Source organism: Mesoplodon mirus (assembly GCF_964341445.2).
Source record: "Mesoplodon mirus genome assembly, chromosome: 4".
Lineage (NCBI taxonomy): Eukaryota > Metazoa > Chordata > Mammalia > Artiodactyla > Ziphiidae > Mesoplodon > Mesoplodon mirus.
Window position 1 is genome coordinate 39826568 of NC_138979.1, and position 13931 is coordinate 39840498.

At 40.8% G+C, this 13931-nt stretch overlaps 1 protein-coding gene across 4 annotated transcripts in view; it reads left to right on the plus strand.

Annotated features, from left to right (window-relative positions):
* The window catches only part of DET1 (DET1 partner of COP1 E3 ubiquitin ligase), a 45890-nt gene that overhangs the window by 10008 nt on the left and 21951 nt on the right, over positions 1-13931 (plus strand). For 2 of the 4 annotated variants that reach the window (XM_082619339.1, XM_082619338.1), the window contains 3 exons: positions 375-562; positions 10019-10210; positions 13275-13913. In XM_082619339.1, coding sequence (XP_082475465.1) covers positions 375-562; positions 10019-10210; positions 13275-13464 — 570 coding nt within the window. In that variant the 3' untranslated portion in view covers positions 13465-13913. Of the gene's footprint in view, positions 1-374; positions 563-10018; positions 10211-13274; positions 13914-13931 lie in introns of those variants that run through there. The other 2 variants (XM_082619336.1, XM_082619337.1) reach the window with 1 other exon arrangement.

Below are 13931 nucleotides of genomic sequence, written 5' to 3' on the forward strand. Positions count from 1 at the left end.
AAATTAAATCTGGCATTTAAAAAAAGTGGGCTGGGGAGTAAGTAGGGAATAACACTTGGAAGGCAAAATATTAAATTTTCACACAGCTTGAAATGAAAGATTGAAAACCTTTTTATACATATATGCTGAACAACTCCAGCAGGTAATTCCAGCAGGTACAGTGGGAAATCAGGCAACACTGAGGCCCTTGATTGATCAAGTCCACTGAGGCTTCCTCCTTTTCCAAGACCTCTTGGCATCATGTTGCTGCCATAGTGCCGGAGTGGAGGTGTTTGCCTGTTTTACTTGGGCAACTTGATTTTTCAACCAAAATGATATTTGCTAGGCAAGGCATTATACTCAGCTATTACTTAGGTCTGTCTGTTCTTCCGCAGGCATCTTTCTTTGTGGTGTACAATATGGTGACAACAGAGGTGATCGCTGTGTTTGAGAATACATCAGATGAGCTTTTGGAGCTGTTTGAGAACTTCTGTGATCTCTTCCGTAATGCTACCCTGCATAGTGAAGTCCAATTTCCCTGCTCAGCTTCCAGCAACAATTTTGCAAGGCAGATCCAGCGCCGGTAAGCTGTTCCACTAGGCTTAACAAGCTTAATTTTTCTTCAGAAAATTTGTTGGTGTGAAGCCAACAGTCATTTATTTCAAGAAACCTCATATTCTTTCTGCCCACCCGGCCTTGGATCAGTCTGCTTGTCGTAACCCATCGTGTCATCCTAAACTTCTCTTTTCTCTTTCTTAGCGCCTGAGGAATTACTTGTGTGTTGTCCATGATTCCTCCTAGACTGTATGTTAGCTGCAGAAAGAGACTCTGTCTTTGTTTAGTTCATTGCTATATCTTCAGTGGTGCACTGTCAAGCACTTAAATATTTTTTGAATGAATGACTAAGGACATAATTTTATAACTTTTGGTTAAACGTATGTGTTGAACACATGCATTTATCTCTGTTCCATCCCAAAACCCCACTAAAATGACAATAAAGGAAGAAGAGGGACTTCCCCAGTGGTCCAGTGGTAAAGAATCCGCCTTGCAGTTCAGGGGACGCAGGGTCCATCCATGGTCGGGGAACTAAGATCCCACATGCCACAGGGCAGCTAAGCCCATGTGCCACAACTACTGAGCTCACGTGCCTCAACTAGAGCCCGCGTACTGCAAAACTACGGAGCCCACGCGCTCTGGAACCCATGCGTCACAAGTACAGAGCCTATGTTCCCTGGAACCTGCGCTGCACAACTAGAGAAGAGAAAACCCGTATGCCACAACTAGAAAGAAGCCTGTGCGCTGCAACTAAAGGTCCCGCACGCTTCAACAAAGATCCCATATGCTGCAGCTAAGACCCGACGCAGCCAAAAGTAAATTAAATAAATAAATAAATAATAAATCTTAAAAAAAAAAAGAGGTATAAAGCTACAAGAACAAAGAGAATGGGGAGGAGATATCAAGAGAATTTTAGAAGCTGAAGAGCCAATGGATGAGTGATAACTAACTTGACATATCTTAGAGGACAAAAACTTAAAGACCGTAGAGCTTAGGGACTTCCCTGGTAGTCCAGTGGGTAAGACTCCATGCTCCCAATGCAGGGGGCCTAGGTTCGATCCCTGGTCAGGGAACTAGATCTTGCATACATGCCACAACTAAGAGTTCGTGTGACACAACTAAGAAGTCTGTGTGCCACAACTAGGAAGCCCTCATGCCACAACTAACAGTACATTGCTGCAACTAAACAATCCCGCATGCTGCAACTAAGACCTGGAGCAGCCAAAATTTAAAAAAAAAAATGCAGAGCTTATCCATCAAGAAATAAGTTGCCTTGCACCAGAGAGCTCTGGAAAAGTTCAAGAAATTGGAGGCCCTACATACCTCTGAAGGATTGGATGACTTTTTTTTTTCCGGCCATGCCACGTGGATTGTGGGATCTTAGTTCCCTGACCAGGGATCAAACCCGTGTCCCCTGCAGTGGAAGCTCAGAGTCCTAACCCACTGGACCACCAGGGAGGTCCCTGGATGACATTCTTAAAAGGAGCAATCAGATGCTCTAGCTCCTTTCCTTAAGCCTACACTGCCAAATGATTGTCTCTTCCCTACCTCATCAAAAGGCTAGAGGTTTATTCTCTGGAGAAATTGCACTGTGCAGGCTCTGGTTTCATGTTCATGAGGCATGGCTGAGAGTAGGGATGAGACATGTCATGCTTAAAACAAGAATTAAGTGAAAATTGACATACTGTTGGGGAAGAGTCCTATCCCTCTTATCAGATATGGCATCCAAGCTTATACTCCCCAGGCAGGAGATTAGAGATAAATTCCCCAGGGAAACTGACCAACCCGAAGAAGAGACACTTGGAGGCCCCTCTTGAAACACCTAGGTCACCCTAAATTGATACCCACCTGTTATGAACCAGAGCTGCTCATAATTATCTGAATACGTTATTGTGAAATGACTAGTTATTTTGGACCAAGGGCTCAATCCTACTCTAGTCATTCAGTGCCTCGTCACGTTCCACATACCTAACTTGCTTCCCCAACCTTAGCTAGTTATGGAAAATATCTGCTTTAGGTTCCAGTATAGATCAGACCAGAGTGAGTGGATGAATCAGAATAAGCATTACTGCCACTGGGAAAAACAAGCAAAGCAGACACCTAATTCAGTGGCATTGTATTTATACGGAAGGCCAGTACTTGATTAAAAATAGATGGATATTGATTTTCAGACAACTAAACATGCCTTTTTTTTTCTGGTTCACACAAATTTTCTGCCTTACTAGCATCTCTATTCAGTATAGAAGGATTTTTGGAAGCAGAACATGGATCAGATCTTGCTTTTTTCGTTTTGAAATGAATTGTTGTCTTTTAAAATTAAGCAGATTATTATCGACTAGTAACAAAAACGGGGTACACTCAGTTAAAACATCAAAGAAGTCACTAGAAGGTAAGCTCCATGAGGGCAGGGATTTTTGTCTGTTACCTACACTGCCATATCCACAGCACCTAGGCCAGTGTCTTTCATGTGGGAGGAGCATGTTAGATATTTGTTGAATGAATAATATCATCAGGAATTAGAGGAAGCTGTGTTTTCTGAAAATTTATTTCACAAGGTACCTATAATTAAGTGAAATTGTAGGAAGCTCTGGAAGAGAAAATAAAAGGTTAAAGAGAAAGGTGGCATTCTAGCTTTGTGATCTTCCAAATTTTGCTTCATACCAGCAAAGATTTTGAAACTGTAGATACCCTCATGCATCAATTATTAAGTTAATCTTTAAACTTTTTACTGTTAAATTTAAATAGTTTAAAAGGATACAATTTTCAATGTATTAAACATTGACATTTTTAAAAAAAGCATTACAAGATATAATTGGCATATAACATTGTCTAAGTTTAAGGTGTTAACACTTTTAAATATACCCAAGGGAATCTAATACCATAGTAATTTAGTATTCCAATATTTCACATAAAAAGTACAGAGTAAGGGACTTCCCTGGTGGTCCAGTGGTTAAGACTCTGTGCTCCCACTGCAAAGGGCGGGGGTTCGATCTCTGGTCAGGGAACTAAGATCCCGCATGCCGCATGGCGTGGCCAAAAGAAGAAAAAAAACGTATAGAGCAAGTTATTCCCATACTGTTTGAAATTTTATATTTCTTTTTCTTTTCAAATTCATATGTCTGTTCTATCTCCCGCAGAGAATGTGTCCTAATAACATTTTATTAATCATCTTATCATACTTTGCTGCATTGAAAATATAGTGTACATATAAATGAAAATTATTTTTTATTTCTTGTGAACATATGGATTTGAATGCTCAATTTTACAGTTTTCAATAAACTTTTGGTAAAAATAAATGAAAATGGATTCTATTTTAGGTTAGAATAAATGTTTAAGAAAAAAATGGACATCAGGGATCATGAGTCACTTAAACAAAGCCTTTATCTTAAAAGATAGAGACCAAATAAAACAAACAGTATAAAAAATAAAGAAACAGCATAGTATTCACTGAAATAATTTAAACTATGAAAACAGGAACATTCCTAGAACAGTAATGCTAAGTGAGATGCTTTAGAAATTTAAACTTTGTTAGATATAGTTTAGGAACTCTCCAAGAAAGTAGAATAAAAAGATAAGAGTAGGAAAATGGGAGAGAAGTGATAAAAAGAGGATTTTCCCAGGAGGTCCAATATCTGGCTAATTTCAGAAGGAGCAGTAGAAAAATGAAGGGGAGGAAATAATGTAAACAGTTTTCTTTTTCCTTTTTTTTTTAAATCTATATATTTTTATTTTTGGCTGTGTTGGGTCTTCTCTGCTGTGCGTGAGCTTTCTCTAGCTGCAGCGAGTGGTGGCTACTCTTCATTGTGGTGCGAGGGCTTCTCATTGCGGTGGCTTCTCTTGTTGCAGAGCACAGGCTCCAGTCAGGCGGGCTCCGTAATTGTGGCTTGCAGGCTCTAGAGCGCAGGCTCAGTAGCTGTGGCTCATGGGCTTAGTTGGTCCATGGCATGTGGGATCTTCCCGGACCAGGGATTGAACCCATGTCCCCTGCATTGGCAGGCAGATTCTTAACCACTGTGCCACCAGGGAAGACCCTAAACAGTTTTCTAGTACTGAAAAATATGCATTTCCATGGATGCTCCCTGGTGGCCTAGTGGTTAGGATTCTGGGCTTTCACTGCCGTGGCCCAGGTTCAATCCCTAGTTGGAGAACTGAGGTCCCGCAAGACGTGCGAATACACACACACACACACACACACACACACTCACTCTCTCTCTGTCTCTCTCTCTCTCTCTCTTCCAGATTGGCAAGGAACATCCAGTGGTATGCTGGAGCTGGCTCATTCTGGCTTGTGAGAGCCAACTGTTAAACTTTCAGGAGTTTCTGCAAGCTGTTAAACACAGCCATTATTAAAAATTAATTATTTTCGGGCTTCCCTGGTGGCGCAGTGGTTGAGAGTCCACCCTGCCAATGCAGGGGACACGGGTTCGTGCCCCGGTCCGGGAGGATCCCACATGCCGCAGAGTGGCTAGGCTCGTGAGCCATGGCCACTGAGGCTGTGCGTCCGGAGCCTTGCTCCGCAACGGGAGAGGCCACAACAGTGAGAGGCCCACGTACCACACACAAAAAAAATAATAATAATTATTATTTTCTAATTATTAATTCATAATTATTTTACTGTCGTACTCTTGAGGTTATTTGTATCTATTTTATCTGGTAAAAATATTATATAGTGATGTGCTACTGCTCATCTCTTGACAACTCTGCATTCAGTGATGTCACTTTGGTACCTTGACATTGACCACAGCAGGAGGATTTACACGAAAGAAATCAGCAGGCGCTGCAAATCATGGCTTTTTTCCCTTCAGAGAAATAATTATTAAACTTATTAGCACATCACGGCTCCATCAGGTAACCAGTACAGTCAATAAATAAAAAAACCCATACTGAGGCATATCATCATGAAATTTTAGAACACTGAGGATAAAGAGAAAATTGTAAAAACTTCCAGAAAGAACACATACATTTTATATATAAAAAATTAAGTCATTAATGTTATCAGTCTTAATAATAATACCGAAAGCTTGAAGCCAATACAATTATATATCCTCAGAATTCTGTGAAAAAAATGATTTCCAAACTACAATTCTACATCCAAATAATAGGGTGTAACAAAGACATTTTCAGACACGTAAGGTCTTAAAAAATTACCTTGCATGTTCCTTCTCTATGGAAGCCTCTGGAATATGTATTTTTCCCAGTAAACCACGAAAGAATGGTACAGGGAATAGAGTCTTAACAGTGGAGAGAAGCACAGAGAATTCTGAGGATGATGGTAAAGGGAAGTTCCAGGATGACAGGCCACCAGTTGGACTAGGTGGAAGCAGGAGCGGGGAGGTTTCCAAGAGGGATGTATCCAATAAAATGTTAAAATTATTAGAATATCTGATGGGTTTGAGGGTATTAGGAGGAGATTGTCAGTTCTTTTCTAGTGGGGTTGTTAGCATAGGCCTCACCGACAGGGTGATATTTGAGTAAAACTTTTGAAGGAGGTCAGGGAGCAAGCCATGTGGATATCAGGGGGAAGAATATACCAAGCAAAGGGAATATTAAATCTAAAGGTCCAGAGGTGGATCTCATGCGTTTGAGGAACACCAGGGAGATCAGGGTGGCCGGGCTGGAGTAAGCAAGAGGCAGAGTAGTTAGAGATGTGGTCTGAGACAGGACCAGACACATAAGGCCATTCTAAGACTTTGGCTTTAAGTGTAGGTGAGATTTTGTAGTGTTTGAGCAGAAGAGTGATGTGGTCTCACATGTGTTTTAACAGGATCACTCTGGCTGCTGTTTTAAGAATAGACCATAGGGGGATAGGGTAGAAGTTAGTAGACCATTGCAATGATCCAGTAAATAAAATTGCTACCTTTTGTTTCCTGACGCTAGGATTTAAGTTCTTTTGTGCTCATTTATAGTATCCTAAGCACCTAGAAAAGTGCCTTGCCCATTCTAGGCTATCAGTAATAATTTGTTGGTTGAATAATGGTGTCTTGGATCAGGGTGATAACATTGGGGGTGGTAAGTAATTGTATTCTCAATGTATTTTGAAGATAGAGCCCAAAAGATTAGCGATATGGGATATGGGCTGTGAAAGAGCAAAGTCAAAGATGATTCTAACATTTTTGTCCCAGTCAACTTGTTAAGAGAGTGTTACCATTAAACTCTGATGGTGAAGCTTGTGGGTGGAGCAGGTTTAGGGGAGAAGATCAGAAGATCTGTAAGTGGAGAGGTCTAGTAGTTTCTCCGAGGAAGGAGTGTCAGATCCTCCTGACAGCTCAAGTACAGTAAGGACTGATAATCAGCGATTAGAGTCATCAACATGGAGATCACTGGAGACATTGATGAGAGTCATTTCAGTGAGATGGTGGGCATGAAAGCCTCTTTGGGTTGGGTTTAAGAAAGAATGGGAGGATAAGAGACAGTAGGAAAAAGTGCTTTGAGGAGTTTTACTGTAAAGGAGAGCTGAAAAATGGTGCGTTAGCTGGGGGGGCAAGTGGTGTTAAGTTTCTGCTTTTATTGATATTTTTTAAATGGGAGGGGAAAATGGCATGTTTGTTTGCAGCTGGGACTGATCTGTACATAGGAGGAAACTGATAGGTTAGGAAAAGTTGGGGTGGGGGCAGAATTGGTTAAGTATATGAGGTCAGAGGATAGAACCTAGTGCCCAAGTGGATGGATTAGCCTTCTAGGGCAGCACATACAGTTAAATAGGTACAGATGTGCTGATGGGAGCTTTAAAAAGTTTTCTCATTTCTTCTATTTGTCAGTTACAAAGAAGGCAGTGCCATTACGTGAGGATGAACATGCAGGAGGGGGATGAAATAGTCGTCTAAGAGAGTAGGAGACTCACTGGACTATGGGAATGCAGCATGAGTGTCCTGCAGCATTAAGGGCCCACGTGAGTTCATGGATATAAATTTTGTGATTTTAATGATTGTGAAATTTAAGCTGGCTGAGGAAGGAAAAGAGGTCATGATGAAGGCGTAGGATGGCAAAAAAGTTGGTAGAGTCAATGGAATTTAGGTCCCATTGGGGCTGAAGGATGTTGAAGCTGGGATGAGTAGAGGGAGTTAGCTGGAAAAGTAGGAGAGAAGATAGTTGGAGTCTGTGGTGCTGCACCCTGTTACAGGGGGGTGCAGTCATTGGTAAGAATGAGATTGAGGATATAACCGTTGGAATGAGTGGCTGAGGCAGAAAGGAAGTCCAGGAACTAGGAAGCCGTGGTGTTGGAAGGATCATCTCTGAGAATTTTGAAATCATGAATTAAGAGAGGCGTAGTTGGACAGAGTGACAGTGAGCTAGGAGTTAATCAGGTGAAGACATCAGAGGGATGACTGCTTCATCTTTTTTTTTTTTTTTTTGCGGTACACGGGCCTCTCACTGTTGTGGCCTCTCCCGTTGCGGAGCGCAGGGTCCGGACGCGCAGGCCCAGCGGCCATGGCTCACAGGCCCAGCCGCTCCACGGCATGTGGGATCTTCCCAGACCGGGGCACGAACCCCTGTCCCCTGCATCGGCAGGCGGACTCTCAACCACTGCGCCACCAGGGAAGCCCACTGCTTCATCTTTTAGTCGTTGGGGAGCCTGGAGAGTAGAGGTGGTGGGTGCTGCCGGGGAATAGGAGCTGCTTCAGCCCATGGATTGTCACGGAGGCTTTGATTTGTGGTCATCATGAAGGTGTGGGCCAGCCCCATCATTCGAAGCCACCTTTTGAAGCCAGTGAGTCAGGCAGGGTTGGCGTACTAGGTCTTCACTGACAAAGGGCTGAAAACCAAAGGGCCCAGGATCTTTGATATCAGCTCAAATGAAAGGGAAAGAAATAAGTTCTGTGTGGCCCAGGGTTTAATTTTATGATTTACACTGAGGCTGTGAAAATTACTGTCAAGAGAAATAATGGAAGAGCAGTGTTGACACTAGGCTTTCTTTTGGGGGAACTGAGAAGTGTTAATGTCCATCTAGCACTGCAGGCTAGCAGTGAAAACAAAAATCAAAACCCATCTAATCAATCTTTCTGGTCTCATCAAAGTTACGAACATTCAAGTTTGTTTGTTTGTTTGTTTGTTTATTTATCTATTGCTGCATTGGGTCTTCGTTGCTGCGTGTGGGCTTTCTATAGTTGCAGCGAACAGGGGCTACTCTTCGTTGCAGTGCATGGGCTTCTCATTGCAGTGGCTTCTCTTGTTGCGGAGCATGGGCTCTAGGCACGCGGGCTTCAGTAGTTGTGGCATGTGGGTTCAGTAGTTGTGGCTCGTGGGCTCTAGAGCGCAGGCTCAGTACCTGTGGCGCATAGGCTTAGTTGCTCTGCGGCATGTGGGATCTTCCTGGACCAGGGCTCGAAACTGTGTCCCCTGAATTGGCAGGCAGATTCTTAACCACTGCGCCACCAGGGAAGTCCTGAACATTCAAGTTTTTTATTCCATTCGTTTCAGGGATGAGATGTTATATTGTATTTTCTCCCCTGGACTAAAAAAATTATTTTCCCCTTGATTGTTAAACTATATGATATGCTTCAATATAGAGAATTTTAAAAATCAAGCTGATAAACAGTTGACATATTTTCTAAGGAACTATAGGAAAGTGAAAAAGAAGGTTAAAAAAATCTAAAATGTCATCACGCAAACACAACTATTACCATTTTGATGTATTTCCACCAGTTTTTTTTTTAAGGCATAAATTTGTGTGTGTGTTTTTGATCGTACTATATATACAGATTGTAGCCTACTTCTTTTACTTACCATTATCATAAACATTTCCTCTTTTACCATATAATCTTTGAAAATTATGGTTTTCTATTAGGCTTTTAATTTTTCTCTCAATTTTTCATTGTCATAAACAGTGCTATATTGAACATGCACAGGGATTTTTCTTCCTTAGGGCAAATTTCCAGAAGAATAGAAATACTTGGTCAAAGGGTATTAAATTTAGTATTCATTATAATTGTGAGAAATAACTGCTCTATTGTTATTATTAATGATAAGTCAGATAGGTGATTCTGTATCCATGTTACTGTTCTTCTAGATACTGGTGTTTTGGCAGAAGTATAAGTAGCTAGCTCCCAAAATTTATTTAAACAAAGAATGAGTAATTTGTCAAAAGGTTTGATGTAAGTTGGCTTATAACTGATCCCAAGAAGAGTCAGAGGCTGTGTCTGTTCAGGATTCTCTGCTCTGTGTAACTCCTTTTTAATGCAATCTAAGGCTGCTATTTGGGGGAAATAAGTTTGAGTAGAAATATTTGTCATAGATAAGTCATACTGTTTTTAACTTTTGTAGAATATTTGCTGACTTTTCTAAAGTAACTTAATGTTCCCAATTTCTCATTCTGTTTTTGCTTTTTGAGAATATTTGTAGCTAGGCAGATTTGTGATGTGTCAGAATTCAATATCTAAGTTTTGTTTTCAGAATGAGTTGTTTTTAGACATATGTCTGTCAGTTTAAAACCCAGTGCAGTTTGTGTGCCGCTAACACAGCCTTCCTCACTGGTGCTTTATTTTAGGTTTAAAGACACTATTGTAAATGCCAAGTATGGAGGGCACACGGAGGCAGTACGCCGGCTGCTGGGTCAGCTCCCCATCAGCGCCCAGTCTTACAGTGGTAGCCCCTACCTTGATTTGTCTCTCTTCAGCTACGATGACAAGTGGGTGTCAGTCATGGAGCGGCCCAAGACTTGTGGAGATCACCCTATCAGGTACACCATCCCTGCTTCAGCTGCACACTGCTTGAGGAGGTGGCCTGCTTTCTCTTTCTCTTCTTCTTAAGCATCATTTCACTGTGACTCTGTCCACTTGTACTCATGGGTTGAATTCAGAGGGTAGGCTATTTCTATAATGTGGTGGGTACTTTGATCATTCAGGCACTAATCTCATAAATTAATTAGTTCTGCTCTTTGCTTCTCATCAAAACATCAAATTCAGATAAGTGTTGTTCCCTTTTCAGGGTATCCAGAGAAGGAAACCATACTTTTCAATTTAATAATCTAATACCATTTCTTAATAGTGTTTATAATTGAGACTTAAATTTTATCCAGCTCACATTATTTTATCCTCTCATGTTACCTAATAGAAACGATAGCAGAGACAGTTTGGGGAACAGGCAGGTTTTGGAGAAACTCATGCTTCCTCACTTGGAAGAATTTTGGAATGCAGATCACTGGATTATTGCTAGAACCTTGAAACTAACCTCCTGGAAGCAATGGCTTCCTCACGTATGTCCAGTTCACAGACCCGCTTGTCTGTGCCAGGAGCTTGGGTGGTTCTGTGTGCTGTAATAGGTACTAGGGAGGGGAACTGGCGCCACTGCCACTAGTGGGGTTATTTCAAGGGAGGTGTGTTCCTGGAGCCCTGAGCTGGATTGTGGAAGGTCTTTTTCACATAGAAATAGTGGTAGATAGTATTGCATAATCCAGCTTCATTGTGTGTTAAATAGGCTTGTGTAACATACTCTGAACACTTAATCACCATTTGTAATATTTCCTTTGAGAAATTGCAGTCAGGTTCCAAAAGCCAGTTAAAATTTTTTTTATTATGGAAAATTTTAAACATATTAAAGTAGAGGAGTATAATGAACCTCCCTGTACCCATCACCATGCTTCAGCAGTTATCACTTCACGGTCAATGTTGATTCATCTCTTTCCACCACCACTCCTCCCCTCCCAACTGCCACCCTGGACCATCACATCCCAGGTGTCATAGCATTTCACTTGTAAATATTTCAGTATGAATTTCTAAAAGGTAAGGACTTAAAAACATGCAACCTTAATACCATTGTTCCATCTTATGAAAATTAACAAAAATATATTAAGATCACCGATATCTGGTGAGTTTTCACATTTCCCTATTGCCTTGTGCATAGTCTTTTTACAGTTTGTTCCGGTCAGGATCCTAACAAGGTGTATATGTTGTATTTGGTTGCTATCCTCTCAAGTCTTTTTTATTCTATGGGCTCTGCTTCCCTCTTACTTTCTTTGCAGTTAAATTGTTGAAGAAACCAGGTTGTTCGTCTGGTAGCATTCACCACATTCTAGATTTTGCTCATTGCATCCCTGGCGTATTTACTGCCTTTCTCATTCCCCCATATTTCCTGTAAACTGGTAGTTAGATTTAGGAGCTCAAACAACTCACTTTAAATTATAAGCCCTTTGTGTGCTGGGGACTATGTGGGTAAGGTGAATGTGTTTTTCACACATAAAAGCAGATAATTGGCCTCATTTGATATTGTCACAAAGCACGAGATACATTTATTTCCTTTTTTACTTCCCTGCCTTTCTGATTTGAAAAGATTAAACAAATCTGGAAATGCCATTGACCCTGACTTAAAAGATTTTTCTTGTAATTCTTTATTTTTAATTTAAAATGAGAAATGTAAGGATATAAAAGTCATTTGAAGAGGTAATGCCATTACCCTAACACTTATTGTATATTCCATTCTAGTCTTTGCCAGTATGCATGTTTACATTTACACAGTTGTAATCATGGTTGGCATAATACTTTGTAGCCTGCTTTTATTTACACTTGATCTTAGCCAAAAGGCCGAGAAGCGATGCCTGCTTTTATTTAATAAACATTTTCCCATATTGTTACATAGTGCTCACAGTTACAGTCCTAATGGTGGCATGTTATTCCATCAAGTAGGTGTACCATAATTGATTTATTTATTACCCTATTATTGAGCATTATTCTCTCTGCATTTTTACATTAGAGCTAATGCTGTAGTAGGCATCTTTATTCATGTCACTATTTACTACATTTAAATTAAATGTAGAGGATATAAGTTCTTAGAAATGGGATTGTTGAGTCAAGGGGTATGAATATCTTTATGTCTAGTATATATTTGCTTCCCAAAAGGGAAATTATAGAGCTCTTTATTTCAGAGCTCTTTATTTTCTAGAACTTCCCCCAGTTCAGCCCCAACCCTGCTGATCATCTCTAGTTCCCAAGTTCACAGGGCACTTACTTTGCATGTGGGAAAAAGGCATTTTAAGTATTGGGATGGATGGAAGCATCTTTATTCTTACTGTGTTAGATGAAAAAGTAAAAACTACTTAGTATTTTGTATTTGTGTGTGAAAAAGAAGAACCTTCTAAAGGAATTTATTCTTAAAAGTGAAAAACTCAAATATAGGCCTAGATCTGCACTGTTCTATAGTAGCTACTAGCCTCATGTAGCTGTTGAGCACTGACGTCACTAACATGTGACTAGTCCAAGTTGAGATGTGCTCAAGTGTCAACACACATCAGATTTCAAAGGCTTAGTACAAAAAAAAAATATTTTTTAGTATCTTTTATATTGATTATAGGTTAAAATGATAATATTTTAGATACCAATATTGGGTTAAATAAAATATTATTAAAATTGATTTCACCTTTCACCTTTTACTTTGTTTAATGTGGCTACCTGAAAATTTAAAATAACGTACGTGGCTCACATTTCATTTCCAGTCCTGGCCTAGGCAATCTTGGGCAGGTAGCTACTGGAAAAGGGGAGGCTGTAGTTAAGGCTGTAACTAAGGGTCATCTTGGGAAAGAGAAATGACCCAGTGACTCAGGACAGCATAGGGAAGTTCATAATCAACCTGCCCGTAAAATGAGCTGATCAGACAAAGGTGATTTTGCAGTTCCAATAACCTGGGGCTGCTATTAGAGGAGATGTCATCAGTGAGGTTAAATAACGAGTTGGCACATTTTCCTGATGTCCAGGTTTCAAGACGGTGGTCAGTATCTGTCCCATCCTCTCCTTCTCTCTTGTTCTGTTTAGGTTCTATGCCCGGGACTCTGGTCTGCTCAAGTTTGAGATTCAGGCAGGCTTACTGGGCCGCCCCATCAACCACACGGTGCGACGCCTTGTTGCCTTCACCTTCCACCCTTTTGAGCCTTTTGCTATCTCTGTGCAGAGGACTAACGCTGAGTATGTTGTCAACTTCCATATGCGACACTGCTGCACATAGGTGCCTCACCAGAGCGGGTCATCTGGTCTTCCAAGACTCTTCCCCCTTCATATCTCAGTGGACTGTAAAGCAGAAGCTCCTGACTCTCAGCCTTGTCGGTTCCAGACTGTATACCTCAGATGGGGAGAGCCATGTGGCTCAGCCTGACGGAATTTTTTTGTCGTACACAGTACAACTACCGATCGACTTAAAGTCCTCTTGCCTTTTCCCTGTGGGAATGCCCAGCATTAATTAAGTCCATTTAAGTTTTGTTTTATTTTGCATTTTATTGCTATGAAGATGAGAGCATTACACCTCTGCCTCCTTCATGTCACTTCTTTGGCATTATGGTATGCAGCCTGAAGCAGGTGAATCTTGTTTACTCATGAGAAGTGTATACATCTTTCCACTTAGCCAATAACAGGGCTGTCTTTATAAGAAAAAAAAAATAAAGCCTTGGTATTTTCGTACTTAAATATATCCTGTTT